The sequence below is a fragment of the Ammospiza caudacuta genome, chromosome 6 (assembly GCF_027887145.1).
Source record: "Ammospiza caudacuta isolate bAmmCau1 chromosome 6, bAmmCau1.pri, whole genome shotgun sequence".
NCBI classification, from domain to species: Eukaryota; Metazoa; Chordata; class Aves; order Passeriformes; family Passerellidae; genus Ammospiza; species Ammospiza caudacuta.
The window spans coordinates 29,902,269-29,927,700 of record NC_080598.1 but is presented as its reverse complement, the minus strand read 5'-3'; the positions used below and the strand labels follow the sequence as shown (position 1 = coordinate 29,927,700).

The following is a 25,432-nucleotide window of genomic DNA, read 5'->3' as shown; positions in this document are numbered from 1 at the left end:
GGATAATAATGGAGTTTTCAGCCTAACTTTCCTCTGTTTTCTATCAGTTCACTCTAGTTCCACCAGCAGAATAGTCTTCAGAAAAAATAATCTCACTATTGAGTTTTCTGTCTACTAAGATAGATCAAATTACAAAGATTCTATAACATTAAGAAACTTTATTAGTTTCTTATTAGTCCAATAGTAAATATAAAGGAATATTGTCTTTCAAGTTAGAGAAAAGTATTTGAGAATCAGTCTATTAACCTGTCCCTATGCCAAATCTTTTGTTCATGTGAGAGAAATTTTGAAATTATCACGTGTAAGTAAAGGTACAATGTTTGAAAGTCAAACATTAGTGAAGCTTGAAAAGCAAAGCTGCTAAAAAAGTATCTGTTTCTTTCTACAATAAAGAATTTTTTAAAAATTTTCTTCTCAGTGCAAATAAAATTCATGAAGCTTGTGGACTGTTGGATTTTAGTATAATAGCATCAGAATTTAGGTTTTTCTCAATTCTTTTGTAGGCCAACTGAACCAAGTTGTGCAAGCCAAGAATTAGAATGTGATGATAGGAGATCACAGAGAAGGCGAGAAGAAAGAGCTGCTTACAAAGAAAGAGAAGCTTATGATCAGTTGTCGTGGCATCATCATAGTGCATCACAAAGGGACTGGAAATGGGAAAAGGATGATTATGTTAGTCCTAGACAAGGCAAATTTTCACACTCTCAGAGGAACCTTAATATAAACAGACATTCAGGTAGTGCAAAGGGGCGCTCTGCGTGGCACCAGAATGTTTCAGGAAACCCTTTGAATCGACATAATTATGGGAATTCTGGAAACGCTTGGCATCTGAGTGGGCGGAGAGGAGGAGCGTCAAATTGGCATCATGGTGCCAGGGAAAGAAATTCTACTTGGCACTCAGAAGAAACGGGTCATTTTTCTAGCTGGAATTCCAAGAGTTATGGAGGAAACTGGAAGCCAAGTCCTCATGGTGCAAATGGCTGGAATTTTGGAAGCTCAGGAGATTCGTATTCATCAGAGCCAAATATATACAATCAAGAAAGGTCTGCATGGCAGCGGCCAGAGAAAGGCAATGTTCTGCCACATAGAAATCGAAGAAATAGGGGTGACCGTCTGGATTTTACTAGTGATGAGCTTGCTGCTGAGGGAGTGTTAGAATTTAGTACATTGAAACAACCAGAAAGCAAAACTTCAAGAGCCAGTGGAAAAAGTGTCAGTCCTTCCAGAGATAAAACATATCGCTGGAGTCCCTACCCATCCCAGAAAACTGCAGAGCAGCAACCACGCTCTGAAGATAATGTTTCAAAACCTTCAGAGAAAATGGGTTCTGTACTTACACCTCTTAGTGATTCATCAATGAAAGGAGAAACTTGTGAAGCCAATGTTAAACTTTCAAAACTTAAAAACGATGAAGCATCTTCCCCTTCTAATGGAACCTCTGATCACCTTGATTCTTGCAAGGTTATGGAAGACCCTTCCAGTGGCGAAAAGCCTGACAGAGATGATGGCAGAAGTAGTAGGATGCCATCACTAAAATCCCCCCTTCTCAATATCACAGATATGAAATTATCCTTGATAAAGCAAGACACGAACAGTCTCTTAAAAAATGTCAGGCTTCTGTTATCCTCAGCTAGTGGTGAAGAGCAGAATCATTTGAATGCGGTGAACTTGGAAACAAACAGTTTCTCCTCTTATTCATCAAAACTGCATGCTGCTTGTGTTGGTAACTTACAAGACAACAAAGATGTGCTTGCTGGTAATCTCAGAGAGCGTATTAATAACTTAAGTGAAGCAGAACAAAATCCCAAAGGTATCCAGTGCAACCATTCCTTGCAAAATGCTCCCTTAAGCTCTTGCAAAGATACAAGTGACCAGAATAGGGAAGAAACTGGGAAGGCATTGCCAGAGAAGGAGTTCAGACTAGATTCATTAGATGTAAGTGGTGATGATTTAATGGGAAGTGAGAAGTCAGAAGCAAAAGTTGAAAAGTTGGATTCTTCTTTACCCTGTGACACCCCTGAAGCTAAAACTACCACCTCTGAAAGGGAAGATGATAAAAAGCCATCTGCTTCAAGTATTGCTTCTGCTGAGCTAAAAAATTTTACATTTCGTATAGAACCCAAAGTTTCTTCGTCAAGCAGTCAGGACCATTTGCATGTGGATTTGAAAAGCTCACAGGACAAGGAAGGGAATGAAGAGTGTGTCAAGTCACGTGATCAATTTGAAATTGAAAGTTTTGAAAATCCTTCAGATAATGAGCTTCAAAAAGGAGGAAGCCAGTCAGGAGGCCTCCTTCTTCCAGATTTAAGCAAACTTGGCCTGCCTGCTTCTCTGCAAAGAGATCTGACACGGCATATCAGTCTGAAGAGCAAAGTCGGGACACATCTCCCAGAGCCCAATCTCAATAATGCACGTCGCATTCGGAATGTGAATTGCCTTCGGAGAAGTGAGACAGAGAAGGAGTCGGGGCTTAAACCTACCCTCAGGCAGATTCTTAGTGCTTCCCGGCGAAATGTTAACTGGGATCAGGTCATCCAGCAGGTAACCAAGAAGAAACAGGAACTTGGCAAAGGTTTACCAAGGTTGGTACCTTTCAGATCTAACCATGTCTCTCAGGGCATGCTGAGGGAGGAGGGTTATTTTTTCCCATATGTGAAATGAATTCCAGAATCCCTAAAGTAAGAGCTTATAATGAAGCTTGCTATGCCACGATCTTTGGCAGAGTTTTTTGAAAATGCAATTTTTTTGCAAATAATACAGAGTTTTTATTGATTGATGCTATGAATGAATTTCTGTCCATAGATAAGTAAAAGTAATCTGCTCAGAAAATATTCTGATCCATTCATAATGGTTGCTTTAATATCTGAATGTGGATGGTAACAATGTAGTTTCTGTCGTTTCTTTTGCAGTTCTAGTAATGGAAGAATGTAAAAATGCAATCAGGATGGGAACAATGCTATGACAGTTCCCTATTTCCTCATTTTTTTAGGACTACAAGAAATGCTTGTAGTGCTGCAAGCAGTGTAAATGCTCACTCTTCATTTGTTAATCTTTTATTCTGGTGCACAGTTTGCCTTTGCATTTAAGGAAGCAATTCTATAATACTGCATTTTTGAAACTTGCTTTAAACCTGAATAATTTGAAATGTCTTGAACAAATGTCACATTTGATTATTCCAACCTTGCTTGGGAATAATTTATAATAACATGATTTCTGACTTGAAAATCATGCTGCCAGTTCTTAGCCACTAAGTCTGGTTATGTGATACACAGGAGATGTTTCATTGTCAGATGAGCACAGAATACCACTGTAATGGGATTAAACTTACTGCTTAAAGCAGTAATCTACATTTGGGGAAGGAGGAGGCTTTTCTCTATGTGCAGCAGGCTTATAACTGGTTTGTTTATTTTTCTTTTTATCTTGTTAAAGGTTTGGCATAGAAATGGTGCCTCTTGTTCAAAATGAGCAAGAAGGTCTAGAACTCAGTGAAGAATCTGATCCAACTGCTCTAGAAGGATTCCAGTGGGAAGGGATTTCCTTAGTGTCTGGCTCAGCCAGAAAACGTAGCTTTTCTGAAAGCAGTGTCATAGCAGACAGAAATCCTTCTGCTTATAGCTTTTTCAGTGAACAAGCCAAAATTAAAGAAAGTGGGCAAAGGCAAGTAATTGCAGCCAGCCACCCACATCATATAACATCTGGATATGAGGCAAGCACTGACATTGAGGCTGATCAGAAAGAGGGGACACCATCCCTTGCTTTGTCACCCTTTATGTCTGAAAGAACTGAGGCCAGCAGAAGTTACAGCCTACAGGCCACCTCTGAGATCCCAGGCCACACAGAACAAGACCAGGAGAGCTCAGAGAAGAGAACATCTCTTCTTGAAAAACAAAATGAATTAGAGGTCTCGGAAGAAAATTGTCCAACTTCAAATAGTGCTTCACTTTTTGCAATGTCTAATAACATAGATGCAGCTACAGACAGTAGCTGCACATCTGGAACTGAACAGAATGACAGCCAAGGAATTGGAAAGAAGCGAAGAGCAACTGGAGTAAGTGTGCATTTCTGTCCAGCTTTGATCTGCTGAAAAGGTTCTTTCTCTGTCAGTGGTTATTCAGCTTTGGAATGATCTATGCTGGCAGGACTTTCCCCATCTGATAGTCTTGTACATTGATAATATCAAGTTCATTTTTTGTTTGACTTGATTTTCTTTAAATTTCTGCTTTCATAGTGTAGGACTTTTGATAGTTTTTTGTAACTAGTAGGAATGACAAATGCTCTTTTTTTGATTTGATACCTGGCATACTCTGTTGATAAACAAGAGCTGTTAAAAATTTCTGTGGAAGTACTAGGGTTTTAGCAAGAATCTTGGTGCTTCACAGCACAATTTAATTGGAAGGTAGCCTGTAGCAGAAATTTGTTTCCCTTAGATGTTTCTGGTTTTATGGTAAAGCAAGGAAATAAAAACATTTTGAAAAAATTACGCACCTAAAATTATATTCTTAAATCTGAATTTGTTTCAGAGTCTGGTTTTAGGCTTATCCAAAGGTTCAAAAAAATCTTGTTGATCAGTTTCACAGAATGGTTTTGCAGAAAGCAATAATTCTAATTCCTCACTGTTTCATCCTCTACACCTTCAACTAAAACTGTAGAGCAGAAACTGTAATTCAAGTGCAATCTTAAACATCTGAGCAGGAAGCAGGCTGTTGTCATATTTAATATTTCTTCTCAGCTGAGATGAAAACATGGCACTCTGTTGTCCTCCCTCTTTTGAGAGCTGAGCAAATGATGAGTTATGCAAGGATGTGCAAGCAAATGATGGATTCTTCTCTGTGCCTACAATAATGATTGAAAAGATGAAGGATGCTCAACTTCTTGATTTGGGCAAAATTATTCTTGTTACTTTTTAATAGATGATTTTACTTGCAGGAGGGATCTTCTCCTGAAATCCCTAGTCTAGAAAGAAAGAATAAAAGAAGAAAAATCAAAGGTAAAAAAGGTGGGTGAATATCATACATGTGTGCATGTGGTGTAGAGGCTATAAAGATCCAATAGTATTTTGACTTGGCTGAGGTAGTAGTTCCTTAATGTTACTAGGCTGCTTCTTGGGCTTTTACTGAAGTTTGTAGTGTGGACTACGAACTACTAATGTGCAACACATTCTTCTCTGAACACCTATATCTTAATTTGTCATAAGTTATTTCTAAGAGAAGAGTATGTGCAGCCTTTCTGCCTGCAGTTCATATTCCTGATTCTACAGATGGGACTTTTGCTTTCCCCCTCTACAGGGTGGTGAGGTTTGTTGCCTCTTTGGATGGAAGTTCTTAAGGGAGAGGTCAACACTTAATTTCCTTCAAATTTGCCATGCAGCTTTCCCTTTCTATTTCTGGGTGGTCTCACCAGAAAAATTGTACTCTGTTTAATTTGGTCTCTGTTCTGTTTTTGATATCTCTGACAATGCTTTTTACTTTTTTAATGTCCTTAGTGGAAATGAGTGTGAAATGCCTCTCTCCTTCATGCTCCTGACCAAAGAAAACTCTTATTCTGGCATTAGACAGATATTTCTCAAACATGCCTAAAACATCCTCATCACCATGTCTCAAAATGAATCATCCAACCATCGTGTTTTAGGCAGAATATTTTCTTTGATAACTAAACCGTTGCCTGGAGCTTTGAGCTCTGAAGATGGCTTTTGTATCACTTTTTTTTCCCCCATTATTTATTTATATTAACAGTTGTTTATAATATAGGGCAATAATATGACTCTTCTGTGGCAATGAATATTTGACTACTTGAAAAGGTGGGGGTTTAATCAGCCTCTTTCTCCAATGACCAGTGTCTGTTTTAGAGACTAATAATGCATTCTACTTTGTAAAATTTCTTTCCCATTGTTTTGTTTTAATGTGATTGTTATTGTAGTAAATTTGCTGAAGGAAACTATAACCTGAGCGCAGTTAAGCAGTGCCCAGATGGAAGTTTGTTTGGACAATCTCTGTAATGCCAGAAGTCTCTGGGAGTAAAGGAGGATCTTTTACTGAGTACAGTGGTCAGAAACTCTTTCTCAAGAGATGGCAAACACCAGTCTCATGGCCCAAAATCATCTTGAGTAGTCAACTCTTTTTCAATCATTGGGTTCCTTTTCTCCTAAACAGCTTTTCCTTGGCTTTTGCATTCACGGAATAATTTAAATCTTGTTTAGCTTAAATTTGCCTTTTCCTTTTTGATTACATTAGTGGCAGGTGTGTATTTGGACATCTTGCACACATGTTCTTCAAGAAAAGGTCTTTGTGGAAGATAATTACTTCATTTATTTAACTAAATCAGTGCTGGCAAAGCTGTGATGGAATTAATTACTAGAGTCAAGGTTGAGATTCCTTAAAGAAGAATACTTGACTTTGCAGTTTATCCACGTGGATGTGGCTAGTCCTGTCCATAAATACTCCTTTTTAGTTTGTATAATTATCCATGCTTGAATGCTTGACCTAATTTATGAGATTTTTGCATTCTGAGGCGGTGCTATTTGTTGTGATATCACAAGTAAGGTATCTTAATGTATGGTTCAGTGCTATTAGACTCCACATTTTATTTCTTTTTCAGAACGTTCTCAGGTAGACCAGTTGTTGGCTATTTCTCTGAGGGAAGAAGAGTTAAGCAGGTCTCTGCAGAATGTGGACAGCAGCCTCTTGCAGGCAAGGGCTGCCCTGAGGGCTGCCTATGTTGAGGTTCAACGGTTCCTTGTGTTAAAGCAACAGGTAACAGTGGGCTTTGGAAACTCTCTGAGCTTGAGCTTAGCAGCATGAAGAACTGCCTGTTAAATCAGTGGGACTGATATAAGCCACAACTGTTTTGCAGATAACCATGGAAATGAGTACACTGAGAAGTCAGAGAATCCAGATCTTGCAGGGGCTACAAGGTACAGGATACCATAGAGCTACAACAGTGCAATGCTTACTCTTATATTCTTTGAACTCAGAATCTTTTTAAAACTGTGTTTAACTTGAATCTGCTCATTGAAGCTACGAAAAATTGTAGACTTTCAAAATGAGGCCTTTATCGTCAAGTGTGAACTGTCAGTTTTGTTAGTTCCCTCTAGTGTCTTTTTTTTTCAAATTTTTCTTTTCCTTGACTCTGTGTCTACAAGAAATGAGCTCCTGGCACCACTAAATTTTATTGTAAAATATAAATATTTTTGTTCTGTTATTTATTTGTTTGTTTGTTTCTTTAATGTATCACTTCTTTTGCCATTAGAAACATATGAACCTCCTGAACTCTCAGAGCAACTTTCCTGCAGTGCCCTAACTGAGAGACGAAACAGCAAATCTCAGATGGCAGCTGACTCAATTCCTTCAAGCTCTCTCCTGCCTGTTTTGGACACTTTGTCTTCCTCTGTACCCCCTCGAGGAGCTGCTGTTCCCATAACCGTGCCATCACCATTCCAGTCTTCTGGCAGTACACCTTCCAATACTCCTGACTCCTCAGTGCAAGTTAAACGAGAACCTGTGTCTCCAAAAGGCACAGAACTAAATGTGAATTCTGTACTCCAGAGCTCTCCATGTTCTCCACAAACAGAAGAGGTGCAACAGAATGATGGTAATTGTAGTTTTGCTTTGAGATAATTAGCTTGAAGAAAATAAGGAAATTATTTTTTTCCCCAAAAGAATTTAAATCGTGCCTCAACCTGCAGTCTGTCAGGCAGGGGTGAACTCTCATTAACTTGTGTAGGACTTTCTAGTTCTGCTTTGAAAATAGAAGAAGCATGAATTTGAAGGTTACATCCTCTTATAATAATTTAGTTAACTAACAAAATCTAAAACGGACACAACCCAACAAACCTGAGAACCTCCTCTGTAATTTTTGTCTTCTACTCTGTATCGTTTAATGAGCACTGGTAGCAGAAAGTCTGCCTACAAAGGAAAAAAATGTGCCTGAAAACATTTTGTAAAAAGTTATGAACAGCTACATTGAGATTATTTTGTGTTCTTCTTGGGTTCTGCTAGATAAGCACAAAATGTATAATTTGTAATATTGGAAGTAACAGTCCATCTTCTACTAATTGGCCGTTAGGCACTATTCATTCATGTGAGGGGCATGGGAGGGCTAGCAACGAAGATAGGGGTTTACTTTTATCTGGAGGAGAAACTGCTGAATTAATTGAACTGCTAATGGGAGAGCTCTTGCCTCAGCAAAGTGAGATGTTAATGACTACAGCTGAAATAGCCAGCTCTTTATTTAGACAGTTAAAACCCCATCAAACTTGTGCACTGTGGTCAAAGGCTTTGATACTATTGGTAGTTTACTCTGCAATTTGCTACTGTGACTGAAGGTAAAAACTGAAGATTAAAAGCTCATCCCATACTTTCTTAAGAGTCTGTGAAGTGAAGCAGGGTGACTCTAATGTCACTTACTCAGACCTTGAACCTAGGTAATTTGAGAAAAACATTCATAAGATTGATCCTAGTTCAAGATAGCCAATACAATTTTTTTCCCCTCATGTTCCACCTTTCTAAGCATTTTTTTCCCTCAAGCACAAGATGAATGTTGGCTGAATTGAAGTTTACACCTCTTTAATAAAAAAAAAATTGTTTTTTTTTTACTATTTTTAGTTTGCTTCAGCTGTAGAATTTTATATAAGTGGTGGGTTTTTTTAGTCACTATTGCATTTCCAGTATTACATTCTGTTGAAATACATTAATGCAGTATTTTGAGTTTTGCTTCATCTCTCTTTGGAGGATTTGACAAGGGATGTGAAGCTCTGGAGGTATTCACTAAAGTAAACTTGGGGAAGGGGAAGAATCAGCTTTTTTGTTTGTTTTCATTGTTAAGACTCAACTTTTAGGAAGCCACTACCTTTGCTTTCCTGTTTTTATTGGCATGTGCCATACTGTTATGCTTAAAAATCAATGATGTTTTTGTATCAGTGCTAATTTTATTCTCAGTTTTCCAACTCTAAGGAAAGATTTAGTGATCACTAGCTGCAGTGGCATGAAGTGTCTTGCTTGCAGAATCTTGAAACTTCACAACAGAGAAGTTGAAAGAGGTTTTTTATTTTTTTCTTATGAAGATGAACCTTCAGTGTATACGTTTGTTACTTGACTAATTACTTCAGAAACTCTCAATCACATTATTTTTCCATTTCCTACAAATTTAATTTTGGTGTATTAAAAGCAAGAATCTTCTTTTTATGTTCATTTGTCAAGTTACCGTAGTTTTGGTATTGATGAACTTCTGTATGTGCTACATTTAAAACGAGTTTGCCTTCAGATCAGTTTTGTAATTTGGGGGGAAATAAGCATTTGTCTTGAGGTAAATTCTGTAATTTGAGGAAGAAGAATTCACTCTGGGGCAGACTGTTTACTTTTTGGGATTGAATGTTTAGCTTGTCAGCTGCCCATTGAGGTTAGCTCAGCCTTGCTTTGAGGGAGCTGATTGCATTTGTTTTCCCCCAAATGCCAGCAGTGTGTCCCACCTGTGGTACTGAGTGATTCAGTTTTCTTTCATTGCCATGGTGGTTTCTTACTTCTTTTTCTAATACCCACAGCACTCCAAATGCTGACAATTAAAGACTTTTGGATTTAGAAGTTTCAGTTTAAGTGGCTGGTTGCTATTGTTTTCCTGTTATAAAGAGACCAAGTTACTTCCTTCCCCTTTCCAGTGAGAAATGAGTGACACATGATATTAGAGGCGTATTCAGAATTTAAAGTTTTGTGTGCCTTCTTCCCTGTATAATTGAACACAGTAACTCATTCAAACTTCATCTAATTATTAATTTTTTCTATACAGAGGTTTTTCTGTCAGGTTTTGCAGTTGTGCATGGCAGTTACATGTCCAGGGAAAAACCTATCTCCATTGATTTACTTTAAATGCAACATATCCTATGCTGTCAGCAAATTCTAGTTTTATCTTGGAATTCCCCATCTGAGGAAGGTGTGGGTGAGAGATGTTCTCATTTTAGCTGTTTCTAGTTGGATGTGTAATTCCAAAGCATCAAATTTGTCCTGTGATGTGTAATGTACTTTTGGCCAAGCATTAGTGTAGGTTTAATTTGCTGGCTTCTGAGAGGCTGGAAGAGGGGAGTGTTTCAGATACTGCCAACTTCCCATTTGCGTTGCATGATCCTGCCCCAGAAATGCAGTGAGCTTGAAATATCCTGTTCTGGATTGCAGTTATTGCAAGTGTAACTAGGCAATTTTAGAGTGTGGGAAACAGCTGTGAGATGCTGCCCTTGGTCTGTCTCAGCTGAGAGGTTGGATCATTTTGTTCATATTAATTAGTCACAAATGATAGGGAGAGTGTGTTGACCCCATTGCGTAGTCCACCACAGACGAGCTAACTAAACTAAAGTAACTAAATAAAGCCTACCCTCATAGCTTACAGTGCTGCTGTTCCCAGGATAAGGGTACAGTGCTGCAGAGTGGGTTGTGCATAACTGTCTACCTTGAATTAGGTCCAAGTAACTTGGTAGAAATAACTCTATATATCAGGTGTAATAATTCAGATGGGTTGAACACACGATTTTCAAACTGTCACTGAACAGCTGAGTCATACTTGGCATGCATTGATTAATATAATTTCTACAGAAATCATGACAGCTGGTAAGGGAGTGTGCAGAGAGGGATGGTAGCATCTGAAGTCAACAATGTAGGATTCACCAAAGATTGTCAGAACTTTAAAAGCATATAGCAAATAGCCTGCCAGCAGCTTGAATGATTGCCCCATTCCTTTATTTCGATGTGCATGGATGAACATTTTATTCCTCAGTTATGTTTTTTAAAGGCTGTGAATAGCTGACTGAATAGCAGATGTACATGTGCACATGGTTTTCAACATGTAGGAATATGTACTTTGCATGCACAATTAAGTGTAAACAGAAAATACAGGGAGGGACACTTTGCATAAATAACTACTGCTGTACAGATTGAATATAACACTATGCTGTTTTCTTTAGAAGAGACCAACCAGAAAACTTCAGTGTATCCAGTTATCACTGCAACCATATCTCTAGCAGGGCTGGCAGCTTGTTTCCAACACACTGATCAAGATGTCCACGAGCCTGCTGCAGACGAGGGACAGTCTGGACTTCCTGAGAACTCTTCTCCTCCTTCAGTGTCTGTTGTCAGCAAGAGAGAAGCAAATGATCCAGCTGCTGAAAGACTTTTAGTGGATCAGTGTAGCACTTCTCTTTCAAAGCATTCAGTCCTTCTCGAAGTGCCAATGGATAAAACTCCCAAATTGTCAGCAGAACCATCTGAGCAACACTTGACAATGGCTGCAGTCCCAGCAGAGAAAGGGAATAGAAGGAGGCGAAAGTTAAGGAAGAAGAAAACGCTGAGGGCAGCCCATGTGCCAGACAACAGCGATACGGAGCAGGATATGATTGACTTCAAACCTGTCCGGAAAGTTAAGGGCGGAAAGATTCCTAAAGGAGAAAAAGTTACTCCTCCAAGAGAGGAGGGTGGAGTTACTGCTGAAGCAGCAAGAAACAAAGATGAGAATGACAGCGATGCTTCTCTGGAACTAGTGGAAGTTCCAGCACCTCAGTGTGAGGTGGTTGATGTTGGTTCATCAGCGTCAGGAGATGAGAAACTAGACAGTCCATCAAAGAGGGAGTCATGCAACTCTGTGGATCAAGCAGTGCTAGACGCATCTTGTTCTGGGTATGATGAAGTGAGCTCCACCAGTGAGATTGACACAAATCATAGGAATGATGGGAAAAAAAGGTGAGATTATTGTAGACCTCTGTCAAGTAAAATTATTAATATTACATAGTATTCATAAGAGACCTCTCCTTTTTTCCTTTTCCTTTTTTTTTTAATTCACAAAGTCTTGCATTAGTGACTTCAGGAGTGAAATAAAAGGGAAAATAAAAACGGACTTGTCTTTTTTGGTCAACAAGTGAATGTGTCTTGTTACCTACTAATTTCACTTCATAGAACTGGGCTGCCCTGTTTGGTTTTAAGCTTACCTGTCACAGCATATTTTCTAAGTCCAGAATCTTGTGTTTTGGAATATTACTTACCTCAGTATTTTGTCTGAAAATGAACTTGCCGAGTCCAATTTCACTACTGTTTATTTTTGTCTTGCAGTGTGGCTGAGACACAGACTTCCATATCATTCCTAAGAGGATCAAAGAACTCCTCAGGTATATCTTTTAAGCTTTCTTTCCAATGCTTTGTATGTAGTGTCTTGCAGGACTTTGAGTTAATTCTTGATCCACCTGCTTCCATAGGAGAACTTTACCCTGAAGATAAAAGCTTGCACTCACAACTAAAGTGGGAAGTGACACATACTCACATCATCTTGCAATGAATGCTTTGTGTCTTGACTCCTCCACATCCTCCTTCCCCTCCCACATGAATGCTATTGTTCCACAGTCTCTGTAGAGCTCTAGGACAAACAATAATACACTCTCTTTTTAATTCTAAAGATAGTTCTGAACTTAGTCATATGAAGGTCTTTTTAGCACTTTATATTGCCCTCTGTCACATTCACAGTCCTGCTGGAATCCACAATGAAATTTGATTTAAAGGTGCTGAACCCATGAAATAGTTCTGCTGATTGGCAGTACAAACCACAGCAGTGTGTTTTCTTGACTGTGTTCCCATAGTCAAAAGTGTGTCTCTGTCCTACAGAAGTGTCTTCGGAGCCAGGTGAGGATGAAGAACCTACTGAGGGAACTTTTGAGGGACACTTGGCTGCAGTGAATGCTATTCAGATTTTTGGGAATTTGTTGTACACCTGCTCAGCAGACAAAACAGTTTGTGCCTACAATCTCGTTGTAAGTAAGGTTGTGGGAGTAGTGATACATTAATTGCAATCACAAGGTTGTCTTTTGTAATGCCTTGCTATGTAGTAAAGGAAGCAGCTGCTTTTTCAAGCCCCTAATTTTTTTTATACTATTCTTTTCTTCAAACCTCTCTTCTCCACCTCTCCAACCCCTTCTTCCTGTGAGAGAGACAAGGGGAGATAGATTGCTGCATGTATCCTGATTTTTTTAACAGTCCTACCCTGTTCTGTTAGGTGCCTATTCCAAGAGGTATTATAGGCCTTTATGCTGACAGACTCTGTGCTTTCCTTTTTAGAGCAGGAAGTGTGTGGCCATCTTTGAAGGACATACTTCTAAAGTGAACTGCCTTTTGGTCACTCAGACAAATGGCAAGAATGCTGCCCTCTACACTGGCTCAAGCGACCACACTATCAACTGTTACAATATCAAGGTACTCAAACTCTGTGTTGATTTATTTACATATGCTGCATTTTATACAAGTGTTTCTTTACAAATATATATTTTAAAAGCCTTTTAAACCTATATGATCTGGACACAAGCAGCAGTTCATACCTCTTTAGAGCAGAGCAGGAAAAAAACCCTCACAAATAAAACAGCAAACCATTAATGGATTTACTACCCTAATCTTTTGACTAGCTTGTCAGTAGAGTTTTTGCTGGAACAGCGTGGCATAGTCCCAAATGTTGGGAACACCAAAGTGCAGGATAGCTGTTTGGCCATGAATCTTACTTTTCTTCCTGTATTTTTAACTTCATTGTTTATGGAAGGCACTGCTCTCTGCTGTATCTTTAGAGAGAGCAGGTATCTGTTATGCTGAGGGTACGTGAAAGAGCAGACCTAAGGCTTCCTGAAGCTGGATACTTGAGACTAAATGGTAAAAAGACTTACCCAACCTGTTACTTGAAGGACTAGAAAGCAAATATCTGCTTCAGAAAGCAAACTGCCAGAGATTTTAAACCCTTAAGTTCCCTATGGGAAACTTAATAGGGAATTGTCGACCATGTAACAGATTCTTTTCATATGTGTGTGTGTATATATATATAGTCAGTAGTCTAAATTTCTATACACATTAAAGGCTGTGACTAGAGCAAAGTCTTTAGGGTTATAACTGGTTGCTGAACTACAGTCAAGCCTTACAGATGGTCCTGATTAAAATGAGGCTCAAACTGCCATGTGACACCAGACTCTCAGATGTTTTTCTCCAGTTCTGTTGGTTTAAAAAGTGAAAATCATCATTCATTTCAGATTTTTTTTTCTTGAATGGTTTTCAGTTAATAAAAATCTTTAAGTACTTTTTTCCATTGCTAGACCAAAGAGTGCATGGAACAGTTTAAATTGGAAGATCGAGTGCTCTGTTTACACAGTAGATGGCGGATCCTTTATGCAGGTCTTGCAAATGGCACAGTGGTTACTTTCAGCATAAAGGTAAGTTTAACTATTGGCACCTGAATGCCTGTTGTGATTCTGGTTTTTTCCTCTGTGTTTCTTTCTATTCTTTATCTACAGTAGTAAATGTATTTGTAATAAACATATTTGGGTATAAATGGTCGCTGTTGACCCCTTTTGGATGTTTATTTTGTCCATGCATGAAGCTGTCCTATCTGCCTGTCTCTTTGTTTACCTTTCTTTTAGGTGCTGTATTGTTGCATTTTTCCTTAAGGTGCCTCCTGGTCTACATAACATAAGGAGCTTTCTCTTTGATTTGGAAACTTAATTTTTAAGATGCAATTCTTATGACTGCTGTTTTGTGTGTTACTAAGCTGAAATCAGATGCCATAACAAGCATAACACAAAAAGGACTCAGTGGTCTAATCAGTGTCATAGCAAAATTTTAATTCTTTCCATTTCTTTCTTCCCCCACCAGAATAATAAACAGGTTGATACCTTTGAATGCCATGGCCCTAGAGCAGTGAGCTGTTTAGCCACAGCTCAGGAGGGAGCACGCAAGTTGTTGGTAGTGGGCTCCTATGACTGCACCATCAGCGTGCGAGACGCGCGGAATGGGCTGCTCCTCAGAACCCTGGAAGGTCACAGCAAGACTATTCTCTGCATGAAGGCAAGTGTCTCTGAAAATACATTTTGGACAAAGAATGCTTAAAATGATGAGCAGATTGTGATAGGAAATGGAGGATTTCTCTATTTTAAATTATAAAAACTGAGTAATTTGGTAGGGAAATTCTCTGTTTGCCTGCCGTATCTCATGTCCCCAGCTGCCACATGTATGTCTGTGTTTTGAACATTTCAGAATTTGTGATTCCATCACTTCCTTAGGCAGCCTTTTCAAATGCCTGATCATCCTTTCAGTGAAGAAACTTTTCCTAATACCCATTCTAAACTTCCCCTGGTGCAAGTTGAGGCTGTTTCCTCTTGTCTTGTCACTTTTTAGGGGTCAGGAGCATAATTTTTCTTACATAAGCAGCATATAAATATGCAGCATGTCCAAAATTTCCAAGAGACATTGGGCTTTACTGTGCATGTGCTTGCCTTTTCTTTCATACTCTTGATTGGTTTTAAGGCTCTCAAATTTAGGAAATATTAGAGTATAATTTTAAACTGAATAGTGGCTTAATATTTTGCTTGCTCATTTCCATATCTGTTACAAAATATAAAACTTTTTTTTTTTGTAAGGTTGTGAATGATCTGGTATTCAGTGGATCCAGTGATCAGTCTGTCCATGCCCACAACATTCATGTAAGTCTCATATAAAATGATGGAATGACTTTTTGCTACCAAGACACTGAATTCCTATGCTATAAAGTCAGCATTTCCAGAATACTTGACTGACTGGTAGGACTGATTGCTTCCAGCAAAGGAAGTCTCATGATTTTGTGAATATGACTATGCACTATAGGTAACTCTGGAGGCATGAAGAGGCTACATAAACCTGCTGATTCTTGTCACATGATACGCAATGCCTTTTTATCTGGACATCTTGCTTTTGCAAATATAACTACAAACATGCTGATCATATGGAAAGGGTTCAAAGAAAAGCCATGTGAGATAGTCTGGTGGAGAAAAAGTTTCTTTATTAGTGGAAGAACTTGAGGAACACTGTGCTCCAAGCTAGATTGTTCAAAAGCATCATGAATGCTTTGTCTCTCCCTCTTTTACACCATCTTCCCTTAGTCCTAGCAGAAGTATTCATGCAGCTATGCAATAAGTTAGATTAAGAAACTTATCAAAGGGAAATTTTAGTTGATACAAAAAGAGTTTATTTCTGTATGTTTAGCTGTATATATATTTAGTATATTTCTGTGTGTTTTGCTAACTGATCCCTGTGGTTGCATAAATACTACTAATACTAATAGCATGGTACTAGTTTCAGGATGGGTGGGAATATGTAACTAATGATGGAAACAGAATCAATTAGGTTTGAAAAGACCTCTGAGATCATAGAGAACAGCCTGTGACCAAACACCACCATATCAGCTATACCATGGAATTTTCAGCATCCAATCTTTCCCTAAAGGCTTCTAGGGCAGTGACTCCAACACCTCCCAGGGCAGCCCATTCAAAATTCAATTGTAAAAAGTTTCTTCCTAGTGTCCAACCTTCCTGGTGCAGCTTGAGGCCATTTCCTCTTGTCCTGTTTCTGGTTGCATTGGAAAAGGAGCTGACTCCTCTCTGGCCACATTCTCCTTTCAGGGAGTTGTAGAGAGTGATAAGGTCCCCCTGAGCCTCCTCCTCTCCAGGTTAAACAAACCCAGCTCCTTCAGCTGCTTCTCATTACACTTGTGCTCCAGCACCCTTCACCAGCTTCTTTCCCTTCTTTGGACTCACTCCAGCACCTCAATGGCCTTCCTGAACTGAGGGGCCCAAAACTGCACACGGCACTCGAGATGTGGCCTCACCAGTACTGAGTGCAGGGAAGGAATCACTTCTCTGGTCTTGCTGGCCACGCTATTCCTGGGACAGGCCAGGATACCATTGGCTTTTTGGCCACCTGGGCACACTGGTGGCTCATGTTCAGAAACAGAAGAGAAGAAAGAGAACTTTACACAGACCCATGCATTTCTATTGTACTGAGATGGCTTTGTGTTAGTATGGGCAAACAAAAGGATAAGTAGTATTTGATCATAATCTAGAAGTGCCTTCACAGGGAATGGAATTCTAATAACAGGTGTTTCTGTTTTTGAGTAGTGAGCATTGAAGCTAGCTACCCTATACAGGTTAGGTAAAACCATCTTGTACTTTTATTTAAGAAAAAACAAACCCAACACCTTTTTTACCATTGCTTCTTCTTGATGCAGACCGGAGAGCTGGTACGGATCTATAAGGGCCATAACCATGCAGTAACGGTTGTGAACATTCTTGGGAAAGTCATGGTGACAGCATGTCTGGATAAATTTGTTCGTGTTTATGAACTACAGGTAAGAAAATAGGTGGTTACTAATGACATTTATCTAATATGTGTTAATTAGTGATTTTGAAGTCAAATAGAAGTCATCTTTGTCCTTTCTGGTCTCTAGCCCATCTCTCTTTTTCCCATCACTCTGAATATGTAGTTGTCTCACCAGTCAAAATACATGGGTTTTAAAGAATATAACCTGAAACATTTTTTAGAACCTGGGTTATTCCAAGACAATGACAGCTCAGAAAAGTGGGGAAATGTTAGTTTTGTCTGCTGAAAGAACAAGAGTTTAGTTGGGCAAAAAGACTCCCAGAAGCAATGTAAGCAAAAGTGAGCTTTTCAAGGTGGCTATAAAGTTTGGAATCCACCATATCAGTTGAGTTGGTACCAAGGAAACTTCTCTTGAAAGTATTATCATTTACGTGTCTATGGAAAATGGCTCTTAAAAAATGTTGTGCTAACAAATGTCTGTTTCTATTTCTTTCAAGTCACACGACCGCTTGCAAGTCTATGGAGGCCACTCAGATATGATCATGTGTATGACCATCCATAAGAGCATGGTAACTCCCTTCTTTTCACTGTTCTTAAAGAGAAGGTTGTAATTGCCACAGGTGCATACAAGACAGTTAAATTTCTTCAGATTAAGAAATCAGCCTGCTGCTTGGCTGCATTTCCAAGTTGTTCTCAGTCAAAAAATCAAGTGGCTATAACAGCTTTATGTAATATTACTATCTGGGGAAAAATCACTGTTCAGCTTACTGCAGTCTTAAAACAATAGTTCTTTTTGCAGTTATGATGACTGTGAAGACACTAGAAATAGTAAAATACTTCTGCATTTTCAAATGTCAGTCCTGTTTGACTTTTACTGAAGGGAATCTCACTGGAGAAAAACTTCACCCACAGCCAAACCTCTAGTAACCTTTGACAGAACATAAACAAAGCTGTGCAGTTGATTCAGATGTACAGGTTTCTTCATGCATCTGCCCTGCAAGATAAGTTTCAGAAGCAGCTCTGGATAAATATTTCTTAAAATAGTCTTTAAAAGCACTTATTTGTCTGCATGTCTAGGAATTTGTTTGCAAAGTTACTTTGAGACTGTAAAATGAAAGGTATTGTAGTGATCTGTAATAACAGAAAAGTTAAATCCAAAGGAACAGATTTCCTACTAATTGGAATACTTTCTGCCCAAGCATCACATCTCATGTGAGTCCAGCCTGAGGCTTGAGCTGTGCCCCAGCAGTGTCTGTCGTGGACATTCTCAAATCAAAGGGTTTAGATGAGAAGTTTAGTGATGAGTGAAAGGATTTGCATTAGTCTTTCTGAAATTCTCATGTTTTTTCACACACTTCCTCTCCATCCTTTTTTGATATACATAGAACTGGTTAGGTCCTGGAAATAATTTCAACTTGACATTTACACCTACATATTTTTTAACTTTAGTGGATAGCACTGTAATTTAAACATTTCTGAACTGTTACACACATGACACTATCAACAATAGGGGTTATGGAAGCATTTCTTATTCATGTGTAGGTTTTTGTGAACTATGAATGCAAATACTAAAAGAGTTTGGTTATACCTATTTTTAGATATAGAAGCCTTGCATGCTGATATTTCATTGCTTTTACCTACACTGAAGTCTCTTTCAAAATTTTACATTTTTTTTTCTTTTATTCCCAGCTTGTTTATCCATAAATGTTTTTTTACAGATCTACACCGGATGCTATGATGGCAGTGTCAGAGCTGTGAGGCTTAATCTGATGCAAAATTATCGATGCTGGGTAACTAGCAAATTGTATTTAGCCTTCATTATTGAATTTTCTGGGGGTGGTCTCTAGTCACTTAGTCTTGGGTAGGTTGACTTAGATTATTCATGATTTTTTTAAAAAAATGTGTATTTTTTTTTTAAATATGTATGTATGTGTATTAAAATATATATCACTTAGGTATTGATCACTAGTTTCATTTTTTAATTGTCTTTGCTGTGTGTATGTGTGTGTGTATATATATGTATCTATGTATGTATATATGTATGTATGTGTATATGTGCTTTGGGGCAAGTCATTAGTGTGAATTGCTGTTCTTTCTGGCTGTTTTTAGATGTGTAACTGTTTAACACCTAAAACTTTGGATGAGTGACACAGAAAAGCTGATTTACTGTACTAAATAAGTTTAATTAAATTCCAAATGACTTTGTCACAGGTAAGCTTAAATCTTGTAAAGGCTTATTTCCTCTCTTCCTCCGGCCATCCCTGGTGATGGTCTAGGCTTGGCTAATGGCAGGAAAAATTTCTGTAAAGCTGTAATTAAAAGAATAGAGACCATGGAAAATGGAAATGTAATAAGACAAAAAACTTACAGGAGTTGACAGGCGTGTTTACAGTCTAGGCAGAATATTGTGAAATTGTACGAAGAAAAGCATTAGCAAAAATTGTATTTTCCTGGCTTATTCTGGTGTTTTGTTTTTTCTCCCAGTGGCATGGATGTTCACTGATCTTTGGAGTTGTGGACCATCTGAAACAACACCTGTTAACTGACCACACAAATCCAAATTTTCAGACCCTGAAATGTCGTTGGAAGAACTGTGATGCTTTCTTTACCTCCAGGAAAGGTTCCAAGCAGGTATGTGGTTGAAATAACATGATTGTATTTGGTAATATAAAGTACTTTATATCACCACAATGGTGGGACTTGATCCTATTTCTCTTAAAAAGGGTTAAATTTTTCTGGCCTTGGCAGGCTTAACTGCATGTGGTTATAGTCATCCAAGGCTAACAGGGTTCAGTTCAGCCTGTGGCAGATGAACAGTGCAGCTATGGTAAATTGACATATGGTCAATTTAAAACAGTTTGATCCTAAACTATCACATGGAAATGGTACAATTCTTAAAATATTAAAGAAATTCTACTCAAGATATTGGGACATTTTTGAAGGAAAAATGTATTTATAAGATGAACAAACATCTGCCTTGGAAACAGGTTTTTATCCTTTTAATTTTTATCCATTGCTATCTCTTTCACTGTTTATTTTTCACATGAAATTGGTTTTACAAACAATCTTTAAATAAGTAGTGCATAAACTTCTGGATAAAAGTTACCACAGAAAGGGGAAAAAATGAAGAAGGCATTGGATGAAGTAATGTGGAAAGGATTGGGGGATGGGTGTAAGGAGGGCAGTTACCTATAGACTGACTGGTAAAATCTACATTTTAGTCCTTGGCAATATAAACTGCCTTCCTTTGAATGCTTTCCAACATATGGGAAGGATGGAGGTTTCTTCAAGAATTAATGAACAGTAGAATCCTTTATTTCTCCTTAAGTGCTGCTTTGGATATGATATGTTTGTGTAATTTGCTCTTCTAATCAAAAAGAAAACTGTTTTTTATTTGCCTTTAATGCTGTGCTATGTGAAACACTTTATATATGTGATTTAATAGCTTGACAATGATAATATTTAGAAGCTTTAAGCCAAACAAATGTATGTTATCTAGAATGTCACTTTCACTGACACTTCTGGAATATTTTGCAGGTTTTAGTGCTTTTTTTTTGTGATGATCATAATGATTTTTTTTAAATTGACTTCTCTGGTTCTTTTCTAGGATGCTGTAGGACACATTGAAAGACATGCTGAGGATGACAGCAGGATTGACTCATGAAGCTTTTCACCTCCCACATTGGGAAGTAATTTTGTATGTCAGAATTATTCCAAATAACATCAGTTTCTTACTCCAGTCTTTCCTTTTTCTTTTCCCACTTGGAATGCAAAAACTGAGTGGGGCTGAAATTCATTGCTGTGGAGACTACAGGTTGTGTTGCAGTCTGCAGAAATAAGGCTGGTAATTAAGACTTAGCCCAAGTTCTTGCAAGTTTTTAATTAATTGGTGGACAAGAATATTCCTTCCTCTTGTCTGCCTTGTTTCTTTGTCGTTTGTCTTTTTTCAGGTGGTTTTATTTGTTTTTTTAAGAAGCATAGTCTTTGGGAAGCCTAAAGGGGTGTTGAAAACTTAGATTACAATAGGTGCTGCTGTTTGCAAACTCAGCTGGAATCCTGTTATGTGTCTAAGACATGTCTGGTTTTGTTGTATCCAGTTTTATAGCTGATTTTAATAAAATTCTGCAAACCAGAATATCACAAATTCTAACAATGTAACCTGAATATCCAGTGTACATTTTTACTTTCTTCATATAAAGAAAAGTTATTTTATGGGGACTGGAATAAACTAATTTTTTAATGTTAATTGTAACTTATTTTTTATTCCTTGTGTAAAAGTTGCTATAACTGGCACAATATATACAGTGATAGATATACCATGCCTCTTGAGATATTTTGTTTATTTTGAGGAAAGTGATTATTTCTTGAGAGAGATGCCAGTAGCAGCAAAACAGCCAGAACAGTGGCTCTACTCACAGGCTTTGCAATCTTAGTCTTTTTCAGTATAGATCCTAATGTATGGGAAAGAAGTAAGTGGTATCTGTTTTTCTTTAAGTTAAAGAGCAGCGTAACCACTACTGCTGTCTTGATAAAACACCATAATTGGATTGCTGATTTTATGTAATCTTAGTGACTGAGCTTTGCAGTCCCATACTCTCTAGGCATAGCAAAGCAAGAGAAATGCAAAGCCACTGTGTGTCTGAGTGTGTCCACTTTGGTAGTGTTTTGTTTCTGTTGTGAACTGCCTTAATTGGCTTGGGCTATAAAAAGTTCACAAAAACTCAACTGGAAAGAATGGAGCAGGATTTTAAAGCCTAAATTTCTAAAGCAGAAGCTGAGGATATGAAATGCATATCACATGTAAAAGTCTTATTTCTCCTAATGCACAGAAAGTACCACAGAGAGGCCAGTGCAGAAGGGAAGACTGTTTCAGCTTGTCAGGGTTCCCCTGCAAGTGTTCCCTCAAGTGGGATGGCTTCACCTTGTGAAGTCCAGTGCAATGCCCTTCTGGCACTAGCCATCCTCTCTCCCTTAATGACACTAATTTAGCAAAGGACCCTCTTAACATTGAGACTAATCTAGCAAGGATCTTTGCGTTCACTTTTGCCTAGCTTGCTGCTCAGGATAAAATAAGCAGAGATTTTCCTAAGCTGTAAGTGAAGGTGAAACTGAGTTGCTTATACACGAATCCAGTGCCAGTTTTTCAAAAAACCTGAGTAGAATTTTAGTGGGTATCTTTTTCACAACTACTTTGAGACTTGTCAACCACAGACCAAGTAAATTTTATAGCCTCATTCTTTGACTGTAAAGAAGCCTTTTTAGGCCAAGAAAGTGAATGATTCAGGAAATCCCATGGATGTTTGACTGCCATCAAATCAAGGAACTTCAAGGCCTTCTCTGGAGCACACTGTTTTGTATTAGCTTACCAGACAAGCAGAATTGCTCTTACACTGATGAATATTTTTTGTGAGACAGGAGTAAAATATGAATGAGATGCAATAGCATCTTCCGTCAAAGACATGGGAATCTCTGAGATCCCAGTGCTTTTGTGGTGATTGATTTTTTTTGTTTACTTTTTATTAAGCTGTTTGTGCATAGCAAAAAGCCCCAATATGTGGCCCAGACCTCAGGCTGTTCTGAGGATGGTGTTGTTTTAGTTTTTGGGGGATGTGTGTTTGTGGTTTTGGTGTTGGGCTCTTTTAATCTTTCTTTCTATGGGCTGTGGATGAAGCAATTCAATAGAGAATCAAGTTTGGGGAAGTCTTTAAGTGGTGTAGATGTTTTATGAGGGACAGTGTACTGCTCTGAAGTCTGAGAGCATTTGTTTGGGTTTTTTCATGACCTAAAAGCAGAAGACTGCATAATACTTAAACCATTTCCAAAGATGTTGATATTCAGGAGTTCTTCTGGGAGTATTTTGAACCACAATGAGGGAGCATGTAAGTGTGGCATAAACAGGGTGGGTGTCCTAAGGTGTATCCTTCATGGGCTGTGCTGCAAGTGAAGGTGTGGAGCAGTGTCTGGAGGACAAGCCCGTGGGGCAATAGTGGCATTCTGAAAAATGTGTGTGAGAATAGATTTTGTTACTTCTCTCTTGTGATTCTTTCAGCTGTTTTCAGGAACATATAAATATTTTTTTCCCTAGATGGTGCAACAGAGTTATTACACTTTATTTGCATTCCCATTTGCTTGTTGGGTTTATCTTTTCTAGTTGGTGGAAGCAGTCTTTTTTTTTTTTTTGTATGTGGTCCATGATATTTCCTTAACTGTCTTGAAAACAGTCCTCCTGAAAAGTCTGGGCTTCTGAAGTCCAGCTTTGGCAGTGGTTTCTTTTGCTACTTTGTTGGTCATTTCAGATACAATGTAAGAATCCTAAAATGGGAAAGAGGTGGGAAAATAGAGCTGCATGAGTGAAAAATTTTGCTTCATAAATCAGAAACATTTTTTTTAAATCCTCAGAGGTTCAGAGAAAAATGCTGTACTATTTTGTCACGAGGATATCTTAAAAGGAATTGCTATAAAGTTGTGCAGTTATGGAAATCCCCCAGCTTCTCTGGAGTTCTGTGGAGAGGTCTCCTATTTGTTCAGCTGGAATTTGGTGCAGATTTCACAACTGGCCATTTACTTCTTCTGGAGGCAATTGCAGATGCCAAACTAATGTTTGTTTGTTGGTATTCATTAAAGATCCTCTATGGTCTTGCAATTAGGTTTTGACTCCTGATATACTTCTAGTTGAAGAATGTAGTAGCTTTGGGAAGGTGGGCTGTTTGTTACATTTAACACAGTAATATTTGCATGAAAAGCAGTACTGCACATCTGAAGCCACTTTCAAGACTATTTATTTTTGATTTTGGTTTGGTTTTTTATGCAAGTAAAAAGTTGTGAGTGGAAGAGTGAGTAGAGTGAGGATTTATTTTGTGGTTAGCTGTGGATTTTTTTATTAGTCAGGTGTTTAAAAACAAGTTCTGCACTTGCTGTATGGCTAATTACATATGGCAGCCCTTTTGGGATTGGTCTAGCTTAGTTTCTCCTTTCTCCTTCAAATTTCAGAGAAAAATAACAGATATCTGGCAGTGCTAAACACTCTGGCCTAATGCTGCTGCTGCTGCTTCTGTATGTGGAAGGGGATGGAGGGAAAACTTCTGCATCTCTGGGTACAAAGATGCATTAAATATCCAGGCTTCTGCTTACATTGTGTCACTTATATGGAAATTACAGACTTTAAACATATTATCACCACATAAGCTGGCTTCTGCAAAATAGCCGGAGCTTGGCTGTGTGGAGTGTTTGAAGTAGTGCAGTTCTTAATGCACATTTTCAAACAGTACAATCAGCTGGATCAAGGTAAATGATAACTGCAGGCTGCAATAAATGGCAGGGGAAATGTTTTTGTTGGAAAAATATTTTTCCCTTCAGCTGAATTAAAACACAGGTACAGGTGAATCTTTGTTTTCAGGTTTGTATGGTACTATAATTCAAGCAGTCTAAGTTGTCCAGAGTTGCAGAATATGTGAGGAAGGATAAGGAAATTGTTTCAGCTAGTGTTTGTAAAATTATTAATCATCAAGGAGCAAACTGTGTAGGTATATATTCTATGTGCCTGCCAGCTTCTCAGATTTCATTTTGCTGTAATGTTAAACAGTCTTTTGAAAGAATGGAAGTGGAATAAAATAACTTGATTGAATATTTAGTAATTTAAGCTGTGTAGAACATGTGCACAGACTGATCATTGTTTTCTTCTCTCAGTTTGATACAAAGCTGTGAGTGTAATAATGAAATCTTTACATGACAAAAGAAGAAATAAAAAAAAATAAACTTCTTTATATTGTTACAGTTTGTCTGTTTCTCCTTTGTTTTAAATAGAATGATTTTCATACGATTTGGTAGAACTTGACTTAGTTCTGGATTTATTCCTGTTCTGTGAGTGCTGGATAAAGTCAGACAGGCCACTTTGAAGCTCCAGCACTGGCAGGAATGTTACAAGTGTGCAGAAAACCTCAGACCCGGTTGTTTGGCAAAGAAATGAACCTGTCCATCCAACTGATGCCTCCAAGCTGATGCACTGCCTGTCTTGCTTCATGGCCCATTGCAAGGGAAGTTCTCTAGAGCTTGTTGGTAGTTCAGTCATCAGTACTATAAGGACCAGTTTTGAGTTGCCAATTAAAAATCCTGATTTTGGTCTTTTGACTGATAGATTTTGTTTTGTCTCTGAAGATCCCAGCCAAGAGCATCTCTGCACTACTTGTGTGGAAAATAATAGCTTTGTGGAGGTAAGGCATGGCTGGAAGCCAGGGCTCCAGGTGTTCCAGTCATTCTAAAATTTATTTGGGTTAAAAACCAGTCGAATTAAGAAGGAGAATAACTTTTCT

At 38.3% G+C, this 25,432-nt stretch overlaps 1 protein-coding gene across 1 annotated transcript in view; it reads left to right on the top strand.

Moving 5' to 3' along the window:
- ZNF106 (zinc finger protein 106) overlaps window positions 1–24,894 on the top strand; it is a 40,238-nt gene extending 15,344 nt beyond the window's left edge. The window contains exons 5-22 of the mRNA XM_058806727.1: window positions 504–2,582; window positions 3,430–4,048; window positions 4,927–4,996; window positions 6,595–6,749; window positions 6,850–6,910; window positions 7,246–7,587; window positions 10,943–11,714; window positions 12,081–12,136; window positions 12,627–12,772; window positions 13,077–13,211; window positions 14,090–14,206; window positions 14,646–14,837; window positions 15,410–15,472; window positions 17,032–17,151; window positions 17,621–17,692; window positions 18,842–18,913; window positions 19,608–19,754; window positions 20,731–24,894. Coding sequence (XP_058662710.1) covers window positions 504–2,582; window positions 3,430–4,048; window positions 4,927–4,996; window positions 6,595–6,749; window positions 6,850–6,910; window positions 7,246–7,587; window positions 10,943–11,714; window positions 12,081–12,136; window positions 12,627–12,772; window positions 13,077–13,211; window positions 14,090–14,206; window positions 14,646–14,837; window positions 15,410–15,472; window positions 17,032–17,151; window positions 17,621–17,692; window positions 18,842–18,913; window positions 19,608–19,754; window positions 20,731–20,787 — 5,275 coding nt within the window. The 3' untranslated portion in view covers window positions 20,788–24,894. The remainder of the gene's footprint in view (window positions 1–503; window positions 2,583–3,429; window positions 4,049–4,926; window positions 4,997–6,594; window positions 6,750–6,849; window positions 6,911–7,245; window positions 7,588–10,942; window positions 11,715–12,080; window positions 12,137–12,626; window positions 12,773–13,076; window positions 13,212–14,089; window positions 14,207–14,645; window positions 14,838–15,409; window positions 15,473–17,031; window positions 17,152–17,620; window positions 17,693–18,841; window positions 18,914–19,607; window positions 19,755–20,730) is intronic.
- The last annotated feature ends 538 nt before the right edge of the window (window positions 24,895–25,432 follow it).